General features: G+C 38.1%; 1 protein-coding gene across 1 annotated transcript in view; it reads left to right on the top strand.

Annotated features, from left to right (window-relative positions):
* Positions 1–15,640, top strand: part of LOC306879407 (uncharacterized protein) — a 143,145-nt gene extending 127,505 nt beyond the window's left edge. The window contains exon 5 of the mRNA XM_079432337.1: positions 14,022–15,640. Within this exon, the coding sequence (XP_079288463.1) occupies positions 14,022–14,148 (127 nt within the window). The 3' untranslated portion in view covers positions 14,149–15,640. The remainder of the gene's footprint in view (positions 1–14,021) is intronic.
* The last annotated feature ends 5,794 nt before the right edge of the window (positions 15,641–21,434 follow it).

Here is a 21,434-nt window from a genome sequence, read left to right on the forward strand (position 1 = left end):
TCAGACTTGTAACCCAAAGGTTGCTGGTTCGAATCTCAGGTCCGGCAGGGGATATACACTCATTTCAAGATGGCGCCGCTGAGTTCGGATGCTGTCCAGGCCGCTCCGCTAAGATTGATCATAATCCTCCTCTTCCGAGCATTCTGCTCACAAATGTCCAATCCTTGGAGAATAAGATGGACGATCTTAGAGCCAGGATTAGTTTCCAACGGGACATAAGGGACTGCAACATCCTTTGTTTGTCTGAAACATGGCTTACGCCCTCGGTCCCCGACACTGCTGTTATGCCGAGTGAGAACTTTTCTGTTTTTCGGATGGACAGAACAGCAGAGGCCGGTAAATCCAGGGGTGGAGGAGTGTGTTTCATGATCAACAAGAAATGGTGTGATCCCAGGCATATCTCCATTCTGTCGAGTTCCTGCTCGCCTCATCTGGAACATCTTTCTATTATTTGCCGCCCATTTTATCTGCCCCGGGAGTTTTCATCGATCATTGTTAGGGCTGTTTACATTCCACCACAGGCAGACACCGGCTTGGCTTTGTCTAAGCTTCACGATGTGCTCAGCGGCTACATTAACAAACATCCTGACGCTGCCTTTATCATCGCGGGAGACTTTAACAAAGCTAGCCTCAGGTAGGCTAGAACTTTTATCAACATGTATCCTGTCCAACTAGAGGACCGAATACACTGGATCACTGCTACTCTCAGTTTAAGAATTCTACAAAGCCCGCTCTCTACCGGCTTTTGGCAAATCGGACCATACCGCCATTTTCCTCACACTGGAATATAAACAAAGGCTCGTTCAGGATCCCCCAGTGCAGTGAGTAGTGATCCGCTGGTCCTCCCCCTCAGAAGCTATGCTACAGGCGGCTCTTGATGACGTCGACTGGGACATGTTCCGGGCAAGTTCATCTGACGTCAGCGAGTTCACGGATGTAGCATTAAGCTTTGTAAACACGCTAACCGAGCAAGCTACAGAAACTGTAAGGAACTGTAATAACTGTAAGGACCTTCTCCAATCAGAAACCGTGGGTGGACAGAACAATCCGTGCTGCGGTTAACAAACGCACTGCCGCTTACAATGAGGCTCTTCTGACCGGGAATATGAGCGAGTACAAAGCATCGTGCAATGCACTCCGACACGCAGTAAGATTCGCCAAACACCGATATAGAGAGAGAATTGAGTCTCATTTCCAACTCAAGGACTCTCGACGGATGTGGCAGGGACTGAGGACCATCTGTGCCTTCGGAAACAAATCCTCCGCAGAGGTGAGAGCAGATCCGTTGCTGGCCGACAAGTTAAACATCTTCTACGGCCGCTTCGATTGCAATGGCGGCGGCGCGACTGCCGTCCAGCGCGTCAGGAAGCAGCAGGCAGAGCAGCGATAATCCTGTAATCACCGTGTCGGAGGATGAGGTTCGGAGGGCGCTAAAGAAAGTGAACGTCAGGAAAGCAGCCGGACCTGATGAGATAACCGGCCGTGTTCTGAGGTCCTGCGCTGATCAGCTTGCTGGTTTGTTCACTTCCATCTTTAATGAGTCCCTTGCTACCTCCGTGGTTCCCACCTCATTCAAAAAATCCATCATTATCCCTGTGACAAAGAACAATAAACCCTCTTGCCTGAATGACTATCGCCCAGTTGCCCTCACATCAATAGTCATGAAGGTTTTTGAGAGGACTTATAAAGAGCCACATTTGCTCCTCCATGCCTGTTACTTTGGACCCTCTTCAGTTTGCATATCGCCCAAAAAGATCTACTGACGATGCCATCTCTCATGCTTCACTCTTCCCTCACACACATAGACAGCAACAATGGGAATTATGTAAGGCTGCTATTCATTGACTATAGCTCAGCTTTCAACACTATAGTCCCCATCAAGCTGGCTTCTAAACTCACAGACCTCGGCCTAAACCCCTCACTCTGTGACTGGATTCAAGACTTCCTCACCGGCAGACCTCAAGTGGTGAAAGTTGGCCAGTTCACCTCAAACTCCATCACTCTGAACGTAGGAGCCCCACAGGGCTGTGTCCTGAGTCCCCTGCTCTACTCTCTCTACACGCATGACTGCGTGTCCTCTCACAGCTCCACATCTATTATCAAATTCGCTGACAATACTGTGGTTCTGGGCCTCATTTCCAACAAAGATGAGACCGCATACTTGGATGAGGTAGAGAGACTCACATCATGGTGCCAGGACAACTGTCTCTCTCTGAATGTGAGGATAACTAAAGAGCTGATCATCGACTTTAGGAAGAGACAGCAGCGGCCCTACACTCCTCTTATGATCAGTGGGACCCCTGTTGAGAGGGTGAGTAGCTTCAAGTACCTCGGTGTAAACATCTCCGAGAACCTGACTTGGACTACACACATCCAAACACAGGTTAAGAAAGCCAGGCAAAGACTGTACCATCTGCGACAGCTGAGGAAATTCAGGGACTCACCAGCTATCCTGAAAACTTTCTATTCAGGGACCATAGAAAGTGTATTGACTCAGTGCATCTCAGTGTAGTATGGATACAGCTCCAATCAGGACTGCAAAGCACTACAGAGAGTTGTGCGCTTAGCTGAGCGCATCTCAGGGTCTGCTCTCCCCTCTATGCAGGACATCTTCCTCGAACGCTGCAAAAGTAGAGCTGTCAAAATCATCAAGGACTCAAATCACCCTGGTAACCATCTATTCACTCTGCTACCATCTGGTAATCGCTTCTGTTGCCTGATGGCAAAAACCAGAGAGACTTAGGAGGAGCTTCTTCCCCCAGGCCATCAGGCTCCTAAACTCTAACTCTGTGTCATAACATCTCACGACTCCATTTAAATACCACTATATCAATAAGTTATTCATATTTTTTCTACCTTGTATTGCTATGTACATACAACTTTTTGCACATTCTTTTGCACATTCCTTCTTATAGTACTATTTAAGTCAACAAACATACTGACCTGCACATTTATATTTTTATCGTTTATTTTATTTTATTCTTTTTATTTTTTCTAATTTTCTTTTTCTTAATGAAAGACTTACATTTCACTGCTGGCTATACTCTGTATAATTGTGTATGTGACAAATAAAAGTCTTGAATCTTGAATACACTGAACAAAATTATAAACGCATCACTTTTGTTTTTGCCCCCATTTTTCATGAGCTGAACTCAAAGATCTAAGACGTTTTCTATGTACACAAAAGATTTCTCTCAAATATTGTTCACAAATCTGTCTAAATCTGTGTTAGTGAGCACTTCTCCTTTTCCGAGATAATCCATCCACCTCACAGGTGTGGCATTTCAAGATGCTGATTAGACACCATGATTATTGCACAGGTGTGCCTTAGGCTGGCCACAATAAAAGGCCACTCTAAAATGTGCAGTTTTACTTTATTGGGGCGGGGGTCCGAAAACAAGTAAGTATCTGGTGTGACCACCATTTGCCTCACGCAGTGCAACACATCTCCTTCGCATAGAGTTGATCAAGTTGTTGATTGTGGCCTGTGGAATGTTGGTCCACTCCTCTTCAATGGCTGTGAGTATGCTGGCCATGCAAGAACTGGGATGTTTTCAGCTTCTAGGAATCCTTGCAACATGGGGCCGTGCATTATCATGCTGCAACTATACATTATTATTATAACATTATCATACTGCAAATAAAATGCACCTGTGTTCGTTGTCCATAACATACGCCTGCCCATACCATAACCCTACCTCCACCATGGGCCACTCGATCCACAACGTTGACATCAGCAAACAGCTCACCCACACAACGCCATACACGCTGTCTGCCATCTGCCCTGTACAGTAGAAAACGGGGATTCATCTGTGAAGAGAACACCTCTCCAAAGTGCCAGACGCCATCGAATGTGAGCATTTGCCCACTCAAGTTGGTTACGACGACGAACTGCTGTCAGGTCGAGACCCCGATGAGGACGACGAGCATGCAGATGAGCTTTCTGAGACGGTCTCTGACAGTTTGTGCAGAAATTCTTTGGTTATGCAAACCGATTGTTGCAGCAGCTGTCCGGGTGGCTGGTCTCAGATGATCTTGGAGGTGAAGATGCTGGATGTGGAGGTCCTGGGCTTGTGTGGTTACACGTGGTTTGCGGTTGTGAGGCCAGTTGGATGTACTGCCAAATTCTCTGAAATGCCTTTGGAGATGGCTTATGGTAGAGAAATGAACATTCAATTCACGGGCAACAGCTCTGATGGACATTCCTGCAGTCAGCATGCCAATTGCACACTCCTTCAAAACTTGCAACATCTGTGGCATTGTGCTGTGTGATAAAACTGCACAATTTAGAGTGGCCTTTTATTGTGGCCAGCCTAAGGCACACCTTTGCAATAATCATGGTGTCTAATCAGCATCTTGATATGCCACACCTGTGAGGTGGATGGATTATCTCGGCAAAAGAGAAGTGCTCACTAACACAGATTTAGACAGATTTGTGAACAATATTTGAGAGAAACAGGCCTTTTGAGTACATAGAAAAAGTCTTAGATCTTTGAGTTCAGCTCGTGAAAAATGGGGGCAAAAACAAAAGTGTTGTGTTTATCATTTTGTTCAGTATATATATATATATATATATATATATATATATATATAAACTGTTTTCATTGATAAAGGATTATGTCACATTGAAGGCTGGAACTTCAGCTGTGCCATCACAGGAATAAATTACATTTTAAATATATATTACCAGTCATCTATTTATCCACGCTGAAGAGCTGAGAAAAACGCAGGTAACTTGCCGTTGCTTAACTTCTAAAGAGGCAAATTTTCCACTTTTAAACTGATATTTTAATAATTATGTACATGAAATTATTTAAAATATTACAATTAATACAATAAGCATTGTTATATAATTTTATCATTTCATCTCAATGATATTAAATAAATAAATAAATAAAATACATATATACATACTTTTCCTAAATTTCCTGTTATGTCAGCTTGGACACATTTCAAAAGGAAAACTGATTTGTGCCTTTGTACCGGTACAGTATGTAAAACACAACATGCGTAAGTGTATAATGTTTCTCTTGCAATCATATTTATATATGTATGCACCAATCTGCATGTGCATATGTACGTGATTACCAGCAGGGCAGAAGGAGTGCCATTTTGATGCATTGGACCCCAGGTGCAATCTATGCAAATGAGCAGACAATTATAGCATGTTCGTATAACGAATTCCACCTCTTAATAATTGCATGGGAGTTATTTATTACCAAACATCTATCAAATATCTTGTGTAAGATCAGCCTTGTGTAACAAGTTGACATCCCATCTCATTAAGTGCAGCTTGCATAAAGGATCTTGTATGGAGCAAGAGCCACCTATTTTGGGAACTTGAAATGTCCACAGATCTTTCTACTGGCTGAGCGTGCAGTGTTTTCTGGATACATATTATTCTCACTTATACTGTCTTGGGGCTGTAGTAAATTGAAACCAACCAAATAAAACTTTAGCCCATATTGAATACAGTCTAGGTTTGTTTGTTTGTTTGTTCATTCCTTCCATAGTTTTGTTCATGATTTTTAGAATGAGGGGATGTCAAGCAACTTTTGGCATATTGACATACTGTATAAGTGTGTCTATGTTAAAGAAAAGGAAACATCTTTTTAAAAAATCTAGTTTAAAACACAAATGCCACATTCTTAGACATGTAGTCTGTGTATCCAAGTTGTTTTTTTGTACCATTTCAAGACATTTCTAAAGAAAATATTCAATTTAATGACTCTAAAGAAGTCATGAGATGCAACCAAGTATAAAAATAATACTTAGAAATTTAGTACATGTGAGTGTTCACAACTTTCTAGTTTAAAATGTAGATTTAAAAACAAAATCATGAATTATCTATTTTTATATATTCAACCTTTTTTTTTATTCTATGAGATTTTATTGTATTTTATTTTTATTAATTTTGTGTGGTTGCGCCGCATGCCTTTGAAAGCATTTTGTTCTAAAAAAAAAAAGAAAAAGAAAAAAAAAGTTACTTATTTACTTAAGTTAATTAATTTATTAAGATAAAAAAAATCTTTCATAATTATAATATCAGAATAGTTGTATAACCTTAAAATTTCAGTTCAAAAAGAGAACAAAAAAATAATAATAGATCACATACAGTAGCTTTACATCATTGACCCATTTACCTAAATTGTTGAAGTGACAGATGCACTGTAGAGTTTTATCAGACATATGGCCTTCAGTGTCGACAACAAAAGGTACCGGAAACATGTTCTCGTCCTTTTTAAAACCCCATAAGCCTGTCCTAATTATACACAATTATATGGTTAGTTGCTTTTTATTATTTGCATTTATCATTGTTTTTTTTTTTTTTCCTGCTGCCCTGCAATTCCTTTTTGGATCACAACCCACTGCTCTAGAGCAGTTCCATTTCTAGGAAACTCCACCATGAGTTTAAGCTCTCTCTTGCGGTATGAAAATAAAACTCCAGTCAACTAATCATCATCAAACAATCGCGTTGAATTAGACATCAGAATGTGTGCTGCAAGCAGGAAGGCACTGGAACAGGCCTCATAATGTTCCCAATGGCTGTGTAATGGCACTCTTTTATTGGGTTATACACTGTCACAATCTGTTTCTCTCCTTAACTTTCACTCATTGGCACTCTTCCCGTCTTGGTCATTTCAGATTTTTATGCCATTCCCCTACAATTATCCTCTCATTTTCAGTCTTGTTTTTCCGTACTGTGTCTACAGTTGGGAGATGTGTTGTGCGTGCGTGTGTGTGTGTGTTTGTGTGTGTGTGTGTGTGCAAATGAGGCACAGAGAAGGGGATTTGCCCCATGGTGCCCATGCTGCCTGCGGTGTGCCAGTGTCCTGCTGCCTACTGTCAGGGTGCGTCTCAGTCAGCGAGGACCCTTGGGGGACTGGAGGCCCCGCTTAGGGACCGGCCCCTCCTACCCACTCTCAGCGTCTCTTCTGAGCTTCTGTCATCTTAACCTTTGTAAAAGCGCTCGGAGACAACCGTTTAGGAAAACAAAAGAAGAAAAAAAAACTCCCTCTTCTCTGGATGTCTCTTGACCTTTCCCTGTTATGCTCATCTCATTTTAGGAAACTACTTATTTATATTATCACAATAGCTTATTAATGTAGGGAGACATAGTGGTAATATGCACATTTTGTTCCAAGGCAGAATAAAATTGCAGTGACATTAAAGACATCTAGAAAGACATTATGTGGGGATGTGACAGTCAGGATTGTTTGACCCTCACACTTCTGTTCAGGTACTTCAGGTTGAAGACAATGAATGATCTACTGTAATCTCTTGTCTAGGATCAACGGTGTCTTGGCCTTTCTGAATAACAAAGGTTGTTTGATTCTATTGTCCTAACTGATACAGATTCACTCCAGGCTTGAGGCCACTCCTCTGTTTGATCTTTCAACAAGTAATAAAGACCTTATGTATGATAAAAGAAAATATCCTGAGATCTGGGTGATTAAATTCCACCTCATAAAACTGAACAAACACAGCATTGCACTGTATCTACATGTTGTTTGAGTAAAGCCTGTAATTGTAATGCTTTTGCTGATTTTTTGCTAGGATCAGGCAGCACTGAGAGATAAACAATAAGGTTCTTGTGAGTCCCTAGGCTGTGATCAAGTAGAGTCAGATCTTTATCACGACCAATTACTCAGGGTTATGGTCAGGGTCCGGTTGAAGGCGCTGAGGCTTTTCCAACCCTCTCTTCACTCTTTGAACCCACGTCCATCTTCAAGAAAAAACAAGGCTGGCAACAATCAATTACTGGGAAAAAATAATTAGTTCATTTTGTGAAAACCTTAGTTGGAGTGTGTAATCTGGATTTTTGTCACCTAATAGAACTGTACATGTATTGACTGTTTTCCAACAAGTTTCCCTGAACACTGTTCTATAGCCACTATTTGAAAATTTGGTACAGGCTCTAGTTTTCTGTGTAGGGTTGATGGGGATTCTTAAACAGAGTATTGCACACTTACGCTTTTCACAATGTAGTCAGTATACAAATGGATTACATATAGCAACATTATATGTCATTTTTGGTTGCTATAAATATATAGCATCAGAGATAGTAAAATCATTGCTTAGTACCTACTACTTACATTGGGTATTGATAATACTCATGTGAACTTAAAAATGTACAGTATAAATGGGAATATATAATATTTACTCATGTGAACTTAAAAATGTACAGTATAAATGGGAATATATAATATTTATTTCACTTATTTAATACTTCTTTCTATAGTTTTACTTGAATTAAAGTTTTTTTTTGTGAATATTTTGAATAAAAGTTGAGGGCTCTAATATTTTATATAATATTTTAGTGAAGGGCACTGCATTTTAAAACACATTTTAGGGTTAAGTATAAATTAGATATGATATATCAATAGTATTGTAGTATTAGTTCTGTAGTGGCACACACACATATACACACGCAGATAGATAGATAGATAGATAGATAGATAGATAGATAGATAGATAGATAGATAGATAGATAGATAGATAGATAGATAGATAGATAGATAGATAGATAGATAGATAGATAGATAGATAGATAGAATTTAATACTTCTTTCTATAGTTTTACTTGAATTAAAGTTTTTTTTTGTGAATATTTTGAATAAAAGTTGAGGGCTCTAATATTTTATATAATATTTTAGTGAAGGGCACTGCATTTTAAAACACATTTTAGGGTTAAGTATAAATTAGATATGATATATCAATAGTATTGTAGTATTAGTTCTGTAGTGGCACACACACATATACACACGCAGATAGATAGATAGATAGATAGATAGATAGATAGATAGATAGATAGATAGATAGATAGATAGATAGATAGATAGATAGATAGATAGATAGATAGATAGATAGATAGATAGATAGATAGATAGATAGATAGATAGATAGATAGATAGATCATTTGTGTACACACTACATTAATTTCAAAGTGAAGTCACTCCAGATTTGTTTTGAATGCATTTGTATAGGATATTTGTTGACAACTATACTTGCATGGGAGTGTTTCTGACAGCTGTCAGTCCTCCACAGTGGAAAATATAGATAATTCAGCACAAACTGTTTAGATGAGCTCAAATACTATTACACCAAGACAGAAATTATGGTGCTTGAGGTGTGGTGATGCAGGTTTTACTTCACATGAGGGAGGCCTCTGTGTCAGCCGTGATGAGTGAGGACAGGGTGCTGCCACAGGTTTCTCATCTTGCACAGACAGCAAGTCTGATGACACTGGCCTTGAGCTCTGCTCATGTGCCCCCCCTCTCATTCCCACTGTCTCACTGTCATGCAGGAAAACTCCTCCGACCGCTCCAAACCGGCGCTGCACATTTTCATACTCAGAGCCTGGAGGTTAAAATCGCTCATTACGCCGCCTGAGATTTATTAAAATAGATTATAGAAATGTTAATTAAGTCATTAATTACATTATTTAATCAGCATTGACAGATAATGCGGTGAGCATTTGTGGTTTGGAGGGGGGAGCTGACAAACCAGGGGGAGGGTTGGTGTCGGATCTGCGTGTGTGCAAGCATGTTTGCTCGGGGGTAGGAGTGGGGGGAATTGATGTTGTTTACTTGAATGAATTACTCTTAAGGTATTATATTTGACAGGATGGTGCCTGATATACAGAATGATACAGAAATTTATTTTAAGTTTATTCCAAGTCTACCACTATTGATCATGCAAGCCATATGGACATAAACAAGCTAGGTGTAGTTTATTTATGTCCTCCTTAAAGCATGTAAATATTTTATGGAATCATTTGACAATGCACAATGTCACAGATTTACAGGAAATCATGATGTAAAAGGGATAGTTCACCCAAAAAATTAAAATTCTGTCATTAATTACTCACCCGTATGTCGTTCCAAATCCGTAAGATGTTTGTTCATCTTCAAAACACAAATTAAGATATTTTGGTATTTAAGATATTAAGATATTTCTGACCCTGCACAGTCAGCAACGCAACTGACACATTCAAGGCTTAGGAAGGTAGTAAGGACATTGTTAAAATACTGTAGTCCATATGACATCTGTGGTTCTATCGTAATGTTTTGAAGCTACTACTAGAATACTTTTTGTGTGCGAAGAAAACTAAAATAATGACTTTATCCAACAATTTCTTCTGTTCCGTGTCAGTCTTCAACGCATATTTGGGAGTGTACCACGCATGCATGCATGTAGTGCTGCTGACGAAATGAAATGAAATATGACATAGTATTCATTTTTGGGTGAACTATCCCCTTAATGATTAAAGTATCTTATTATCATCATGCTTTACAGTCGAATTTAGCAGAATAAAGCTGGGTGATACTACAGTTTACATTTTGCGAATATATAAACAATCAAGCAGCTGAGATTTTGCTACTGTATAATAGTACAGTATCTTTTTGTGAGTACTATGCATATGTATTTGTATATATGTATGTATGTATGCATAAAGTTTGATGTTCTATCTATCCAACTTTATATAGAGAGCTATGCAATAATATAGTGCAACAGTATAAACAATCAAACAGCTGAATATATTTGTTATATAATATGTTTATATGAGAGTAAACGCAGATGATGTTGGATGTACTATATACAGTCTCCAACTTTATATATACAGCAGTACAATAATATAGTTTACATCTTGTGACGATGTAAACAGTCATGTACTGTAGCTAAGATCTATTATATCACATATATATGTGTGTACTGTATATATGTAGATAAAGTTAGATATACTTTTATATCCAACTTTACATAGAGAGCTGTGCAATAATATGGTTTAAATTTTGCAATATATATAAACAATTATGCAGCCTAAATTTTATATATAGTATATAATACTTTCCATGGGTATACATATGCAGATAAAGTTATGTAGTCCTACAGAAACCAACAATATGTTTCTGGTTAATAATGCAGTTTACATTTACATTTTGTGACTATATAAATAATCAAGCAGTTGGGATTTGCTATATACAGTAGGAGCAAGTTTGTTGGGAGCAGTTGAGATATCTTTGGGACAAATGTGACAACATGGGCATGGTGTCCATTAGCATATAGTTACATTGTGTTCCTTTGCTCCTTCTGTGTGCTCCAGTTTTCCTTCCACAATTTTAAATCTTTCATTGTGGGAGCATTTGGAGGAAGCATTTGGAGTGACATTTGGCAAAGGCCTCAAACCATATTTCCAAGCTGTTTAGAAAGAAAATACAAGGGGAGCGATCACGAGATGGATTACCAGGGAGGCGATACTGTGAACTTCCTTATCTGTTGACAGCTTAGTTACCGTTAAGAACAAGAAATGTGTTTTTCAATTCAGTGCGAATGGAGCTCTTCTTTGTCCCCATAGACCTGCATTACGGGATTGTGCGATCGGACCTGATAACTCTCAAATAACTGGCCTTGAAAATGAGTTTGGAAGAACGCTTGATTTGGTCCGTGATTCGGATTATTTATTGGCTACAAAGTTTGCAGGGTACTTTTCAACAGAAATGTGCCAAACAATTAAAGTTCCGTTCCTGAGCTTCAATGTCGCCTTTTAAAGGACAAATCTCTGCATACACAGATGGACGTTCAAATGCAGCAACATATTGCTTCGTTTTTTATCTTATTTTGCCAGGGTGAATTAATGTGTGCTAATTATGATCTGACATCTGTAGATTCTATTCAAATGTGGTTTGCCATTTGTAAATTTCCCTGTGAATTTCATTACTCAAGGGCCGGGTACGGGAAAAGAGACATTCTAATGCAATGGCGATGTTTTTCAGGGTCAAGAGTGATCGAATAACAAATTGACACTCCATTAATTACAATTTCAGATGGAGTAAACACTTTATCAAAGCTTTTGAAGTGCACTGTAAACCTGGGAGTGATCGTGTCTAAATGACACTTCTCGATTGTGACACTTCCACTCCTTCTTTGAGGTTGCCTGGCAACATGTGAGTGGCCCGGCTCTTCAGGTGGAGAGGCCCTTGATTGTTGAGCTGAGTGACTGTTGAAATGAATCTCAGAATGCTTCTCTGAATGTTTTTTAGTTGTCACCACCCTTGAGGCCTCAGAGACTGCAAGGTGACTTGTTTTACGACAATTCGTGACATGGCGATCCCATATGTTTAGTACAAGTTCTTTTTTTGCCCGAGAAGTTAGCTTGATCAGATCACATTTGTTATGTCCAAAGGCGTATATTTTTGTAATGGCTTCATGGTTCTGTGTTTTCTTCTGTAATTGTGCATGTTTCCTGCTCTCCTCTGGCTCCTCCCACTCTCCACTCTGGCAGGTAGCCTGATTGCTCCCCCAGCTGTACCTACTTACCACCTAGGAGGGAAGCAGCATAAAAGCAGAGCACAGCTCTCAACAGACGAGAATCCTTCTCCAGAGCATGGGCTGTGTCCTGCCCAGTCCAATTGTTGAAGCTGTGGTGCATTGCCCCTTCTGAAGTCTTTAGTTCCCTCTCCATATTGTACTTTTGTTTCAAAGAAACCCGGCTATGCTTTGCTAGCCTCTAATGAACCTGTTAAAACTGAGATCTTGTTATTGTGGTGCTGTGTCAGGGCCCGGACAAATGCTCTTCAAACATTTAATTTGTTACGTTCTGGTAAGACAACCCCTAGACACTCGTAGGACGTAACACATTGAAAATACGAGAGGTATAACATGAAAGAAACAGCCTCGCACGTACCGTTCACTTATCACACTTTCAAATATTTGAGTTTGCAGGGTAACTGAAGTCATCCAAGCATTGTAATAATTGGCACTTTGATAGCACTTCATAAATGTGTCTCACTTTGAAGGTGTTCTGAACAGATTCTTTCAGCTTTGATACCTTTCTTATTATCTCTCCTCAACACTTTCTAAACTGTTTCTGTAATTATACAGCTACTTAAAAGTGGCAAAGTGACAGTTTGGGTGATATTTCACTTAGAGGTCCGCAATATGTCTTTTGAAGAGGATTGCTTGCCTAAATCCAATATGCTACGTTCTGCCTGAGGTAAGAAAGCAGAGAATAAATTGTTGTAGAAAAGCATATCTGGTCATTTATGGGTCTCAAGAGGGTTTTTCAGGGCTCCCATGGGACCTGTAAGAGAGAGGGAAGGCAAATTGGGCAATAATGAGATTAAGGTTGCTTAAACATGCAAGACCAGTTACTGTATATGTTACAGAGTCATGTCCTTTCTGCATTATCACTAGTTTTAACTTCATGCAATCAGTATGAACATTTATTTCTACATCTTCTCGCCTCTTAGTAGTAGGCCCTAGTCGAGTCGAGTCTAGTCGGACCAAAGTCTAATCCTCATTACAACAATTTTGGTTTAGAACCACTCGAGGAAGGATGAGACCATCTCTGACATGCAAAGCAATCAACTAATTGTATTTTTATTTATTTTTTACATGCCATTTTGCAGTGTTTTTATCTGAAAAAGTTTACACCACAATAATATAAAAATTAATTTAATTTTAAAAAATATGTATTTTAAAACAAATCTGTTGCAGCAATCTCCGCAAAAGAAAGGACACTGAAATATAGCATTATTTATTTATTTTAAAGAAATTAATACTTACATAAAGGATGCATTAAATTGAGCAAAAGTGACAGTAAAGACATTTATAATGTTAAAAAATATTTATATTTATAATAAATGCCTTTCTTTTGAACCTTCTATTCATAATATTATTTTCCACAAAAATCTGTATAATTGATGATAAGAAGTGTTTTGTTGTTGTTTGGTTTTTGAAAGCCAAATTACAATGATTTCTAATGATTTTTAAAATATATTAAAATATATTAGAAAGTGGGTATTTGAAATTGTAATATTATTTCACAGTATTGCTAGTTTTACTGTATTTTTGAAGTATACATGTTGCTTTATTAAGCAAAAGAGGCATCTTACCAATCCCAAACTTTTAAACAGTAGTGCATAGAAATGTTACGTTTCACTTGTGGATATCTAGTTAACTTGTTAAATGCTCGTCCACATACTGACACTCTTATTTTCCTTTTTCTTTTTTCCAAAGGTGCTTGTGCAGTTACTTCAGCCACCGACTCCAGCGAGCAGAGCAAAGCTCCTTTAGCCTCCAGCCTCGCAGATCTGAGGAGCATGAAGTCCAAACCAATCTGAGGCAGTGTGGGGTCAAAGGTTAGGACTCGCAGACATCGGCGGGAGAGAGGAACCACTTGGTTGTAAGCTCTGATACCCCTTTTCTACCAAGGCAGTTCCAGTGCTGGTTCGGAGCCAGAGCCTAGTTTCAAACCGGTTCTTTGTTTTTCGACACCCAAAGCACCAGCTCCGAACCAGTAAAAGCGGTTCGTAAGTAGCACCAAAACATTGCTGGGCTAGAAGGAGGAACCGCTTGCGTCAGGGGCTGGGGGCGGGGTTACCGTGACCAACAAGACGAACAGAAACTTGGACCGCCATATTTGAAATAGCAGCTAAACGCTAACACGTTTGATTCGCCGTGTTTGGATGCCGATGTAGGTTCGCAAAGCCATGAACATCAATAGCAATGCAACGTCTGCCATTGCTGATAGTTTGTTTAGGCTTGTCCGGGATAGATTGGCGCTGCGTGGACCGTTCGGTGAGAGGCATATCGGGGTGCTGCGGGAGTGACTGGAAAGCAGACGGCTCTTTATGCTTTTGGATTGCTCTCGCGGTGCTTTAGTATGTTGTGTGCCGATCGATCGATCTGCGTGGCGCTGATGCACCTCGAACAAGCATGTTGTGTAAGACCTGGCTCTGTATTGGCTCTCTAGCCTGTGGAAAAGCAACCGGTTCTTAAAGCGCTCGCCAGTCGAACCAACTAAGAACCGGCAATAGCACTGGCTCTGAACTAGCACCTGGAACTGCTTTGGTGGAAAGGGGGTATGAGAGGACAGGATCAGGGATTCCACTGTTAAATATGACCAGAGAGAATAAGACCTGTGGTGCAAGAAGAGGAAAAAAAAAAAAGACTGACTTATTTAAACGTCTGGGGAGATCCTGCTGCCGACACAGGCAGAGTTTGAGCAGATGAAACCCAGCGTAAGCGGCAGAAAAACTGAAATAGATGATGCTGCAGCTCTGTTTTGCTGGGTTGAAAATGAATGGATGCTCTATTGCTCTTGGATGGATTTTGATGTTATGATCAAAACAGTGTTTAATCAGTACAGTTGAGTTGGTACAAAGCTTTATCAATTGACTTTGTCAATATCCTAAAGCACTTTTGCCATATAATAGTTTTATATAATTCATTGCACATGTCACTTTTTAATACTTTTTATTAAAGTCTGAAAAAGTCTTTTTTATAAAAGTTTTTATAAAAAGTCATAAAAGTCTGACTTTTTCAAAGGATTTTCCAAACTTCTGAGCCCATTTGTCAAGGACTTCCAGAAACAGTGCTGATACAATCAAAAAACAAAAGTATTTTTTACTCAGTAAACATTTTTACACTTTTTTAAGTAATACATTTATTTTTGTTCTCTTGGATTTCTTTTGTATTTCTTCAATCAGCTTATAGGTATGAAAATATCTCTTTTTTTTCACCTTTCCAGAGACAAACTTAATGAATTGCCAGTGTAAGCAGTGCTTATGTCTTTATAACAAATTTTATTTTTATGTGTAATTTTAAGTAAATGTATAAAGATTTTTTTCCTTCCATCTCTTGTCTGTTTTTCATCTTTGCACTCAGAACAAGTGTAACATTCTCAAACTACGCTTGCAGCACTGAATAATGTAGCGATATTCTACTGACATGATTATTGAGGATTGAGACCATGGTAACAGGTGTTGAGCTTGTTCATAAAAGGAAAGGTGGAGCGCTGTACTTCAGTTACTGTAGTGGGAACAGTTAGTGATCTCTTTTCTTTATCTGCAGAGCGTGTACATGTATCACAGTGTGTGTATTTTAAATGGATGCTCTTTATTTGATATCGTTCAGTACTTCCTATCGCACAGGGCTTTCTCCTGTGCTTAGCCCCCAAAGACCAGTGTAATGTGACTCACCAAAGTTCCAGCGTGTGTCTTTGTACTTAGTTTTACTCGAAGTGCTTTATTGGACTGATATGCTACCGTTCAAAAGTTTGCAATCAGTATGTTTTATTTTTTGAATGCTCACCATGAATACATGCATTTGATCAAAATTACGGTAATACTGTAAAAAAAAAATAATGATACAAATTATTACAATTAAAAATATTTTTTTATTTTTAAATTCTATATATTTTAAAACATACTTTAGCTGTATTTTCAGCAGACATTACTCCAGTCTTCAGTGTCGCATGATACTTCAAAAATCATTATTAATATGTGACCCTGGACCACAAAACCAGTCTTAAGTCGCACAGGTATATTTGTAAAAAATTATAGATTTTTCTTTTATGCCAAAAATCATTAGGATATTAAGTAAAGATGTTCCATGGAGATACTTTGTAAATTTCCTACTGTAAATATATCAAAACTTAATTTTTGATTGGTAATATGCATTGCTAAGGACTTCATTATGAAGCCAGTATTTATAATACATTATATGGGTATTCTTAAGGCATTATAATGAATGCATAATGCATTATAAAAAACCTTATAATGTGTTATAAAATCTAATGAATAATCATAACAACAATTATAATACATTATAGTACTTATGTATTTGTGGTTATAACTTTTAAGAGTATGATTATTTATAACATATAATGAACGCCATATTAAATCTACTTAATTTATAATGGGCTATATCATAGCTTGACATTGTTTATTTAAGATCTGCACAGTATCTTACGACATCTCTTGAGTGCATGAATGTTTATATAAAACTAACTGCATTAGTAGACTTAGGTAGAATGTTCACATACTTGCAAAGTATCCTATACTCAGTATGTCTGTTGAGGAAACATCAAAATAAAGTGTTAGCATACAGTATATTCAGCAGACACACTATTAATACTCTCATGACTGCCAGTTGACATGTAGTTGCAGAGTTACTTATCAACAGCTGTTTAAAGGGTGCCATCAAAATAATCAAACTGATATTACAATAGAAATGGTTCAAAGCAAATGTGTCATATTACACATTCATCTGACCTGATATCTGATCTTATGACTGTTTGAGAAAAATATATATATATATTATTGTTATTATTATTACTTATAAGTGGTCTTTTTCTGCTTTAAGTAAAGTAACATAAGTAACGTGGCAAGATATGAGACTTATAATACATTATAACTATGAGAAATATAATCCATTGTAACTTAAATGGATGGATCATGTTCATTGTGTGTTATAAATCATCATACTCTTAAAAGCTATAACCACAAATAAGGAACTATTATAATGCATTAAAACTGTTCTTATGAATGGTCTTGAGATGATATGACATATTATAAAGTTATTTATAATGCATTATGCATTCATTATAATGCCTTAAGAATACCTTTATAATGTATTATAAATACGGGCTTCATAGAAAGTGTTACCGCAATTTTCTCAATATTTAGATGTTTTTGCACCCTCAGATTCCAGATTTTAGTTGTATCTCAGCCAAATATTGTAACAAACCATACATCAATGGAAAGCTTATTTATTCAGCTTTCAGGTGATGTATTAATTACAATTTGAAAAAATGTACCCTTATGGTCACATATGCTGATTTGATGTTCAAGAAAAATGAATTTCTTATTATTAATGTTGAAAACTACTGCTTAATGATTTTTTTTCAAAATTCTTTGATGTATAGAAAGTTCAAAATAATTATATTTATTTAAAATAGACAGTTTTGTAACTATGTATAACTGTCAATTTTGATCAATTTAATGCATCCTAGCTGAATAAAAATATAAAATATAAATTTCTTTCAAAAACGAAACTTTTGAATGGCAGTGTACATACAAATGCCAAAGCACTTACACATACAGCAAAAGCAGTAATTAATATATATATAATAACAATAGTAATAATGTGCCAATAATTCATGTAAAATAGAATAGAATTTACACTCGAGACAATAATGAACGTATTAGCCAAAAAAATAAAGGACAACCCTTGAATCTATACTCACACACTTGTTTTAACTGCATACACTTTACAAGACCACAAGTATGTCAGTGTTCCCTCCTATTTAACAGATTTATCTAGACCCCTTAATTACGGTGGCTGAGAGAGCTCAACGCATTGCAAATAGAAAAAAACACCTGCAAATTAAGAAAACAACTTCCTCAATTTTACAACACACGCGCTGCAAATGCTCACAACACAACCAAACAAAGAAACGCAGTGCAAATAGAAAAAAAACACCTGCAAATTAAGAAAACAACTTCCTCAATTTTACAACACACGCGCTGCAAATGCTCACAAAACAACCAAACAAAGAAACGCACTGCAAATAAAAATTTTATTTGGTAGTGTTGTGAGCATTTGCAGTACGTTTCTTTATTTGTTTGTGTTGTGAGCATTTGTAGCACATGCTGTCAAATTGATGAAGATATTTTCTTGATTTGCTGGTGATTTTTCTATTTGCATGTGTTTTCTGAAGTTGCAGCGCATTGGGCTCTCTCAGCCACCGTACTTAATTCCCATTATAAGAAACTTCAATTCTACTGCAAACTGTGACATTCTAGAAAATGTTTTGCTTTTAATGTTGTGGCAACGTTTTCTCCTCCAGCATTACCGCAGCTGGTGTGGGACTTGACATACTGTAGATAAAGCCCAGACCTGAACACCTTTGGGATGAATTGGAATGCCGAATGCAAGCCAGACCCCATCGCCTGACCTCACTGATCCTTATGTCTGGAGCATATCTCCACATTCATGTTCCAGCATCCAGTGGAATGCTGGATGCACCATCCTTTCCAGAAGCATGGAATCTTCTAGGGAGGGGTCTACATATTTTTGGCCATGTACAGTCTTATTTTGTATGAAATAATGCACATATGTATGTATATGTAGACTTGCATCAGAAAGTCATCTTACAGAGGTCAGTAAATGCCACTGGATACCCACTAATATCATGGTGGTCTCCCGTCCGCCCATGCTTTGCGTGTGTGTACTCCCAGGGCTTAGTGTGCACGTACAGGGCCAGATGGGCACTTTCATGAGTGTGTGAGTGTGGATTACTCTGCCTGCTACATCTGGGTCTCCACATGGCACAGCAGACTACGGCAGGAGAGAGAGGCAGGCGGGCGGGCGCTGCCACCCCCTCTTCAAGGATGCCTATATGACAGCCGTGTTCTCCAGCAGGGCACTGGCACAAATGCCAAATGAAAAGGTCACATGTCCCCACTACAGCCGCAGGACCGTTGCAAAGCACTCTGCCATTTATATAGAGGTAACCTAACAATTTTTGAGTTAAACAAACAGGCCTTCGACCTCCTTAATGTTCTGAGATAAAGGAACAGTATTTTCATGTTTCTTTGAAGTGATGTGTTAATTTTTGAGATTACAGGCACATTCCTTTTTTAATGTCCTAAAGCAGTAAATCATAATCAGAGGTATGTTTACTCTATAGGATATTTGGAAAGATTTAGATTCTGTTTTAGATTGTGAAACAGAACTTTGAAACAGAAATGATGAGCTATGGTGAAAGAAATATATCCACACATACACAGTTATTTCTAGTACTTGAATTTGATTGGCTTAGAGGTCTTATAGCCATGCAATATTCTACGAATATCAGTATGGGAAAATTTTCTGCTTACAGAGTCAAGGAGAAGAAGCAAACCCACTAATATTTTACAAACATAATCGTTGTTGAGTTACAGAATGTAATTTTTAAGTGAAAATATTATGTTTAGATTTCGGAATTTGAAAATTTGCTTGTGTATATATATATATATATATATATATATATATATATATAGAGAGAGAGAGTAAATAATTGAACACTGATTGTTTAGTGTTGATATGGAGTCTTAACTGACAGGACTGTGGGGAGTCCATTAGACAAGAAGTTCAAGAACGCTATAAAGTTCTTAAATTATTACAATACAATACATTCACTTTAATACACCATATAATTTAATTTTGTGCTATCAACTAAATAAGCCAAAACTGCCTCTGGTGGAGTGTGTACTACAACAGCTAATGTGATTTGTAGGAATCATAATTAAATAGAACATGTGCAGCATACAGCTTGTTTGTGTCCAGGATGAAGCATGCTTGATATGTATTGTCTCTTGGCCAATTCTGCGGGATGACCTGCATTGTCATTCCCCTCCATTACTGGTGAGATAAACTGGTCATGTGGCTCAAGTGCTTTTCAATTTCCATGGAGTGCAGACTCTCCTCTTGGAAATGTAACAAAAATGCTCTCACCATTAAACTGCAGGTCAAATATGTAATCAGCTTGGGTCTTGGATGGGCTCAGACATCATAACTAGCTGTTAACCCACAGATGACAATCTCTTGCACGACGAGCAGAGAACCTCTTGTTTTTCCTTCTCTCTTCCTCTCTTTATTTTCTTATCTTTATCATCTCCAACAACTCAATCAAATTAAAAACTCACAGTTATTATAAGAAAAATTCTGATTATAGGGATAGTCCACTCCAAAAGAAAATCTGTCATTATTTAGTCCATTACATTTAATCTCAAACCCCCATGAACTTAGTTTTTTCATAAAACACAAAAGAAGAATTCTTGATAACATTTACATTTATTCATTTAGCTGACGCTTTTATCCAAAGCGACTTACAATTGCTATATATGTCAGAGGTCGCACGCCTCTGGAGCAACTAGGGGGTTAAGTGTCTTGCTCAGGGACACATTGGTGTCTCACAGTGGATTCGAACCCAGGTCTCTCACACCAAAGGCATGTGTCTTATCCACTGCGCCATCACCACCACCAGTATGATAAGCATACTGGTCACTCTTTTACATATAATTACAATAAATTCCACTACAAATTTGTTATTTAAAAGAAGATCAATGATATGGACAACTATTCAAAGTAACTTAGCTCTTAGCAGTGTGCAAACTTTAGTCTTTTAAGACTAATTAGCTGGGTTTATCAGTGATAAACAGTCACCTCGGCACAGCCTGTGAGGTCCAGGTGGACAAACACTGTGCTTAAACCACAGGTGACATAGCAGGTTGCTTTGAAGCTCCAGTGCAGATTTGGCAGAGGGGTCCTCGGTGCCAAATGTCCAGGGCAGTGGGGGAGTTTTGATCTGCACTGTGCTCAGCTACCTGATGAGGCGGATTAAACAAAAGCCAGATAGCATTTGCATTTGATGTGTAAAACCCTGTGGCTATCTCAGTCAAATGACCTGCCACTTGGCTTGATGGCAAAAACCTCCTCACAGCACTAAAATAAAGTGAGTGATTTTCTAAAGAACATCCCATCATTCTGTTTGACGTGTTTGAAGATCCTCTCAGACAAGCTCCCCAGATCTACGAAAAACAAAGTAGGAAGGATGAAAGATCTGCTAAGGTATTAGTAAAACCCACACAAGGGTTTATAGTT

Source organism: Barbus barbus, assembly GCF_936440315.1.
Source record: "Barbus barbus genome assembly, chromosome: 13".
NCBI classification, from domain to species: Eukaryota; Metazoa; Chordata; class Actinopteri; order Cypriniformes; family Cyprinidae; genus Barbus; species Barbus barbus.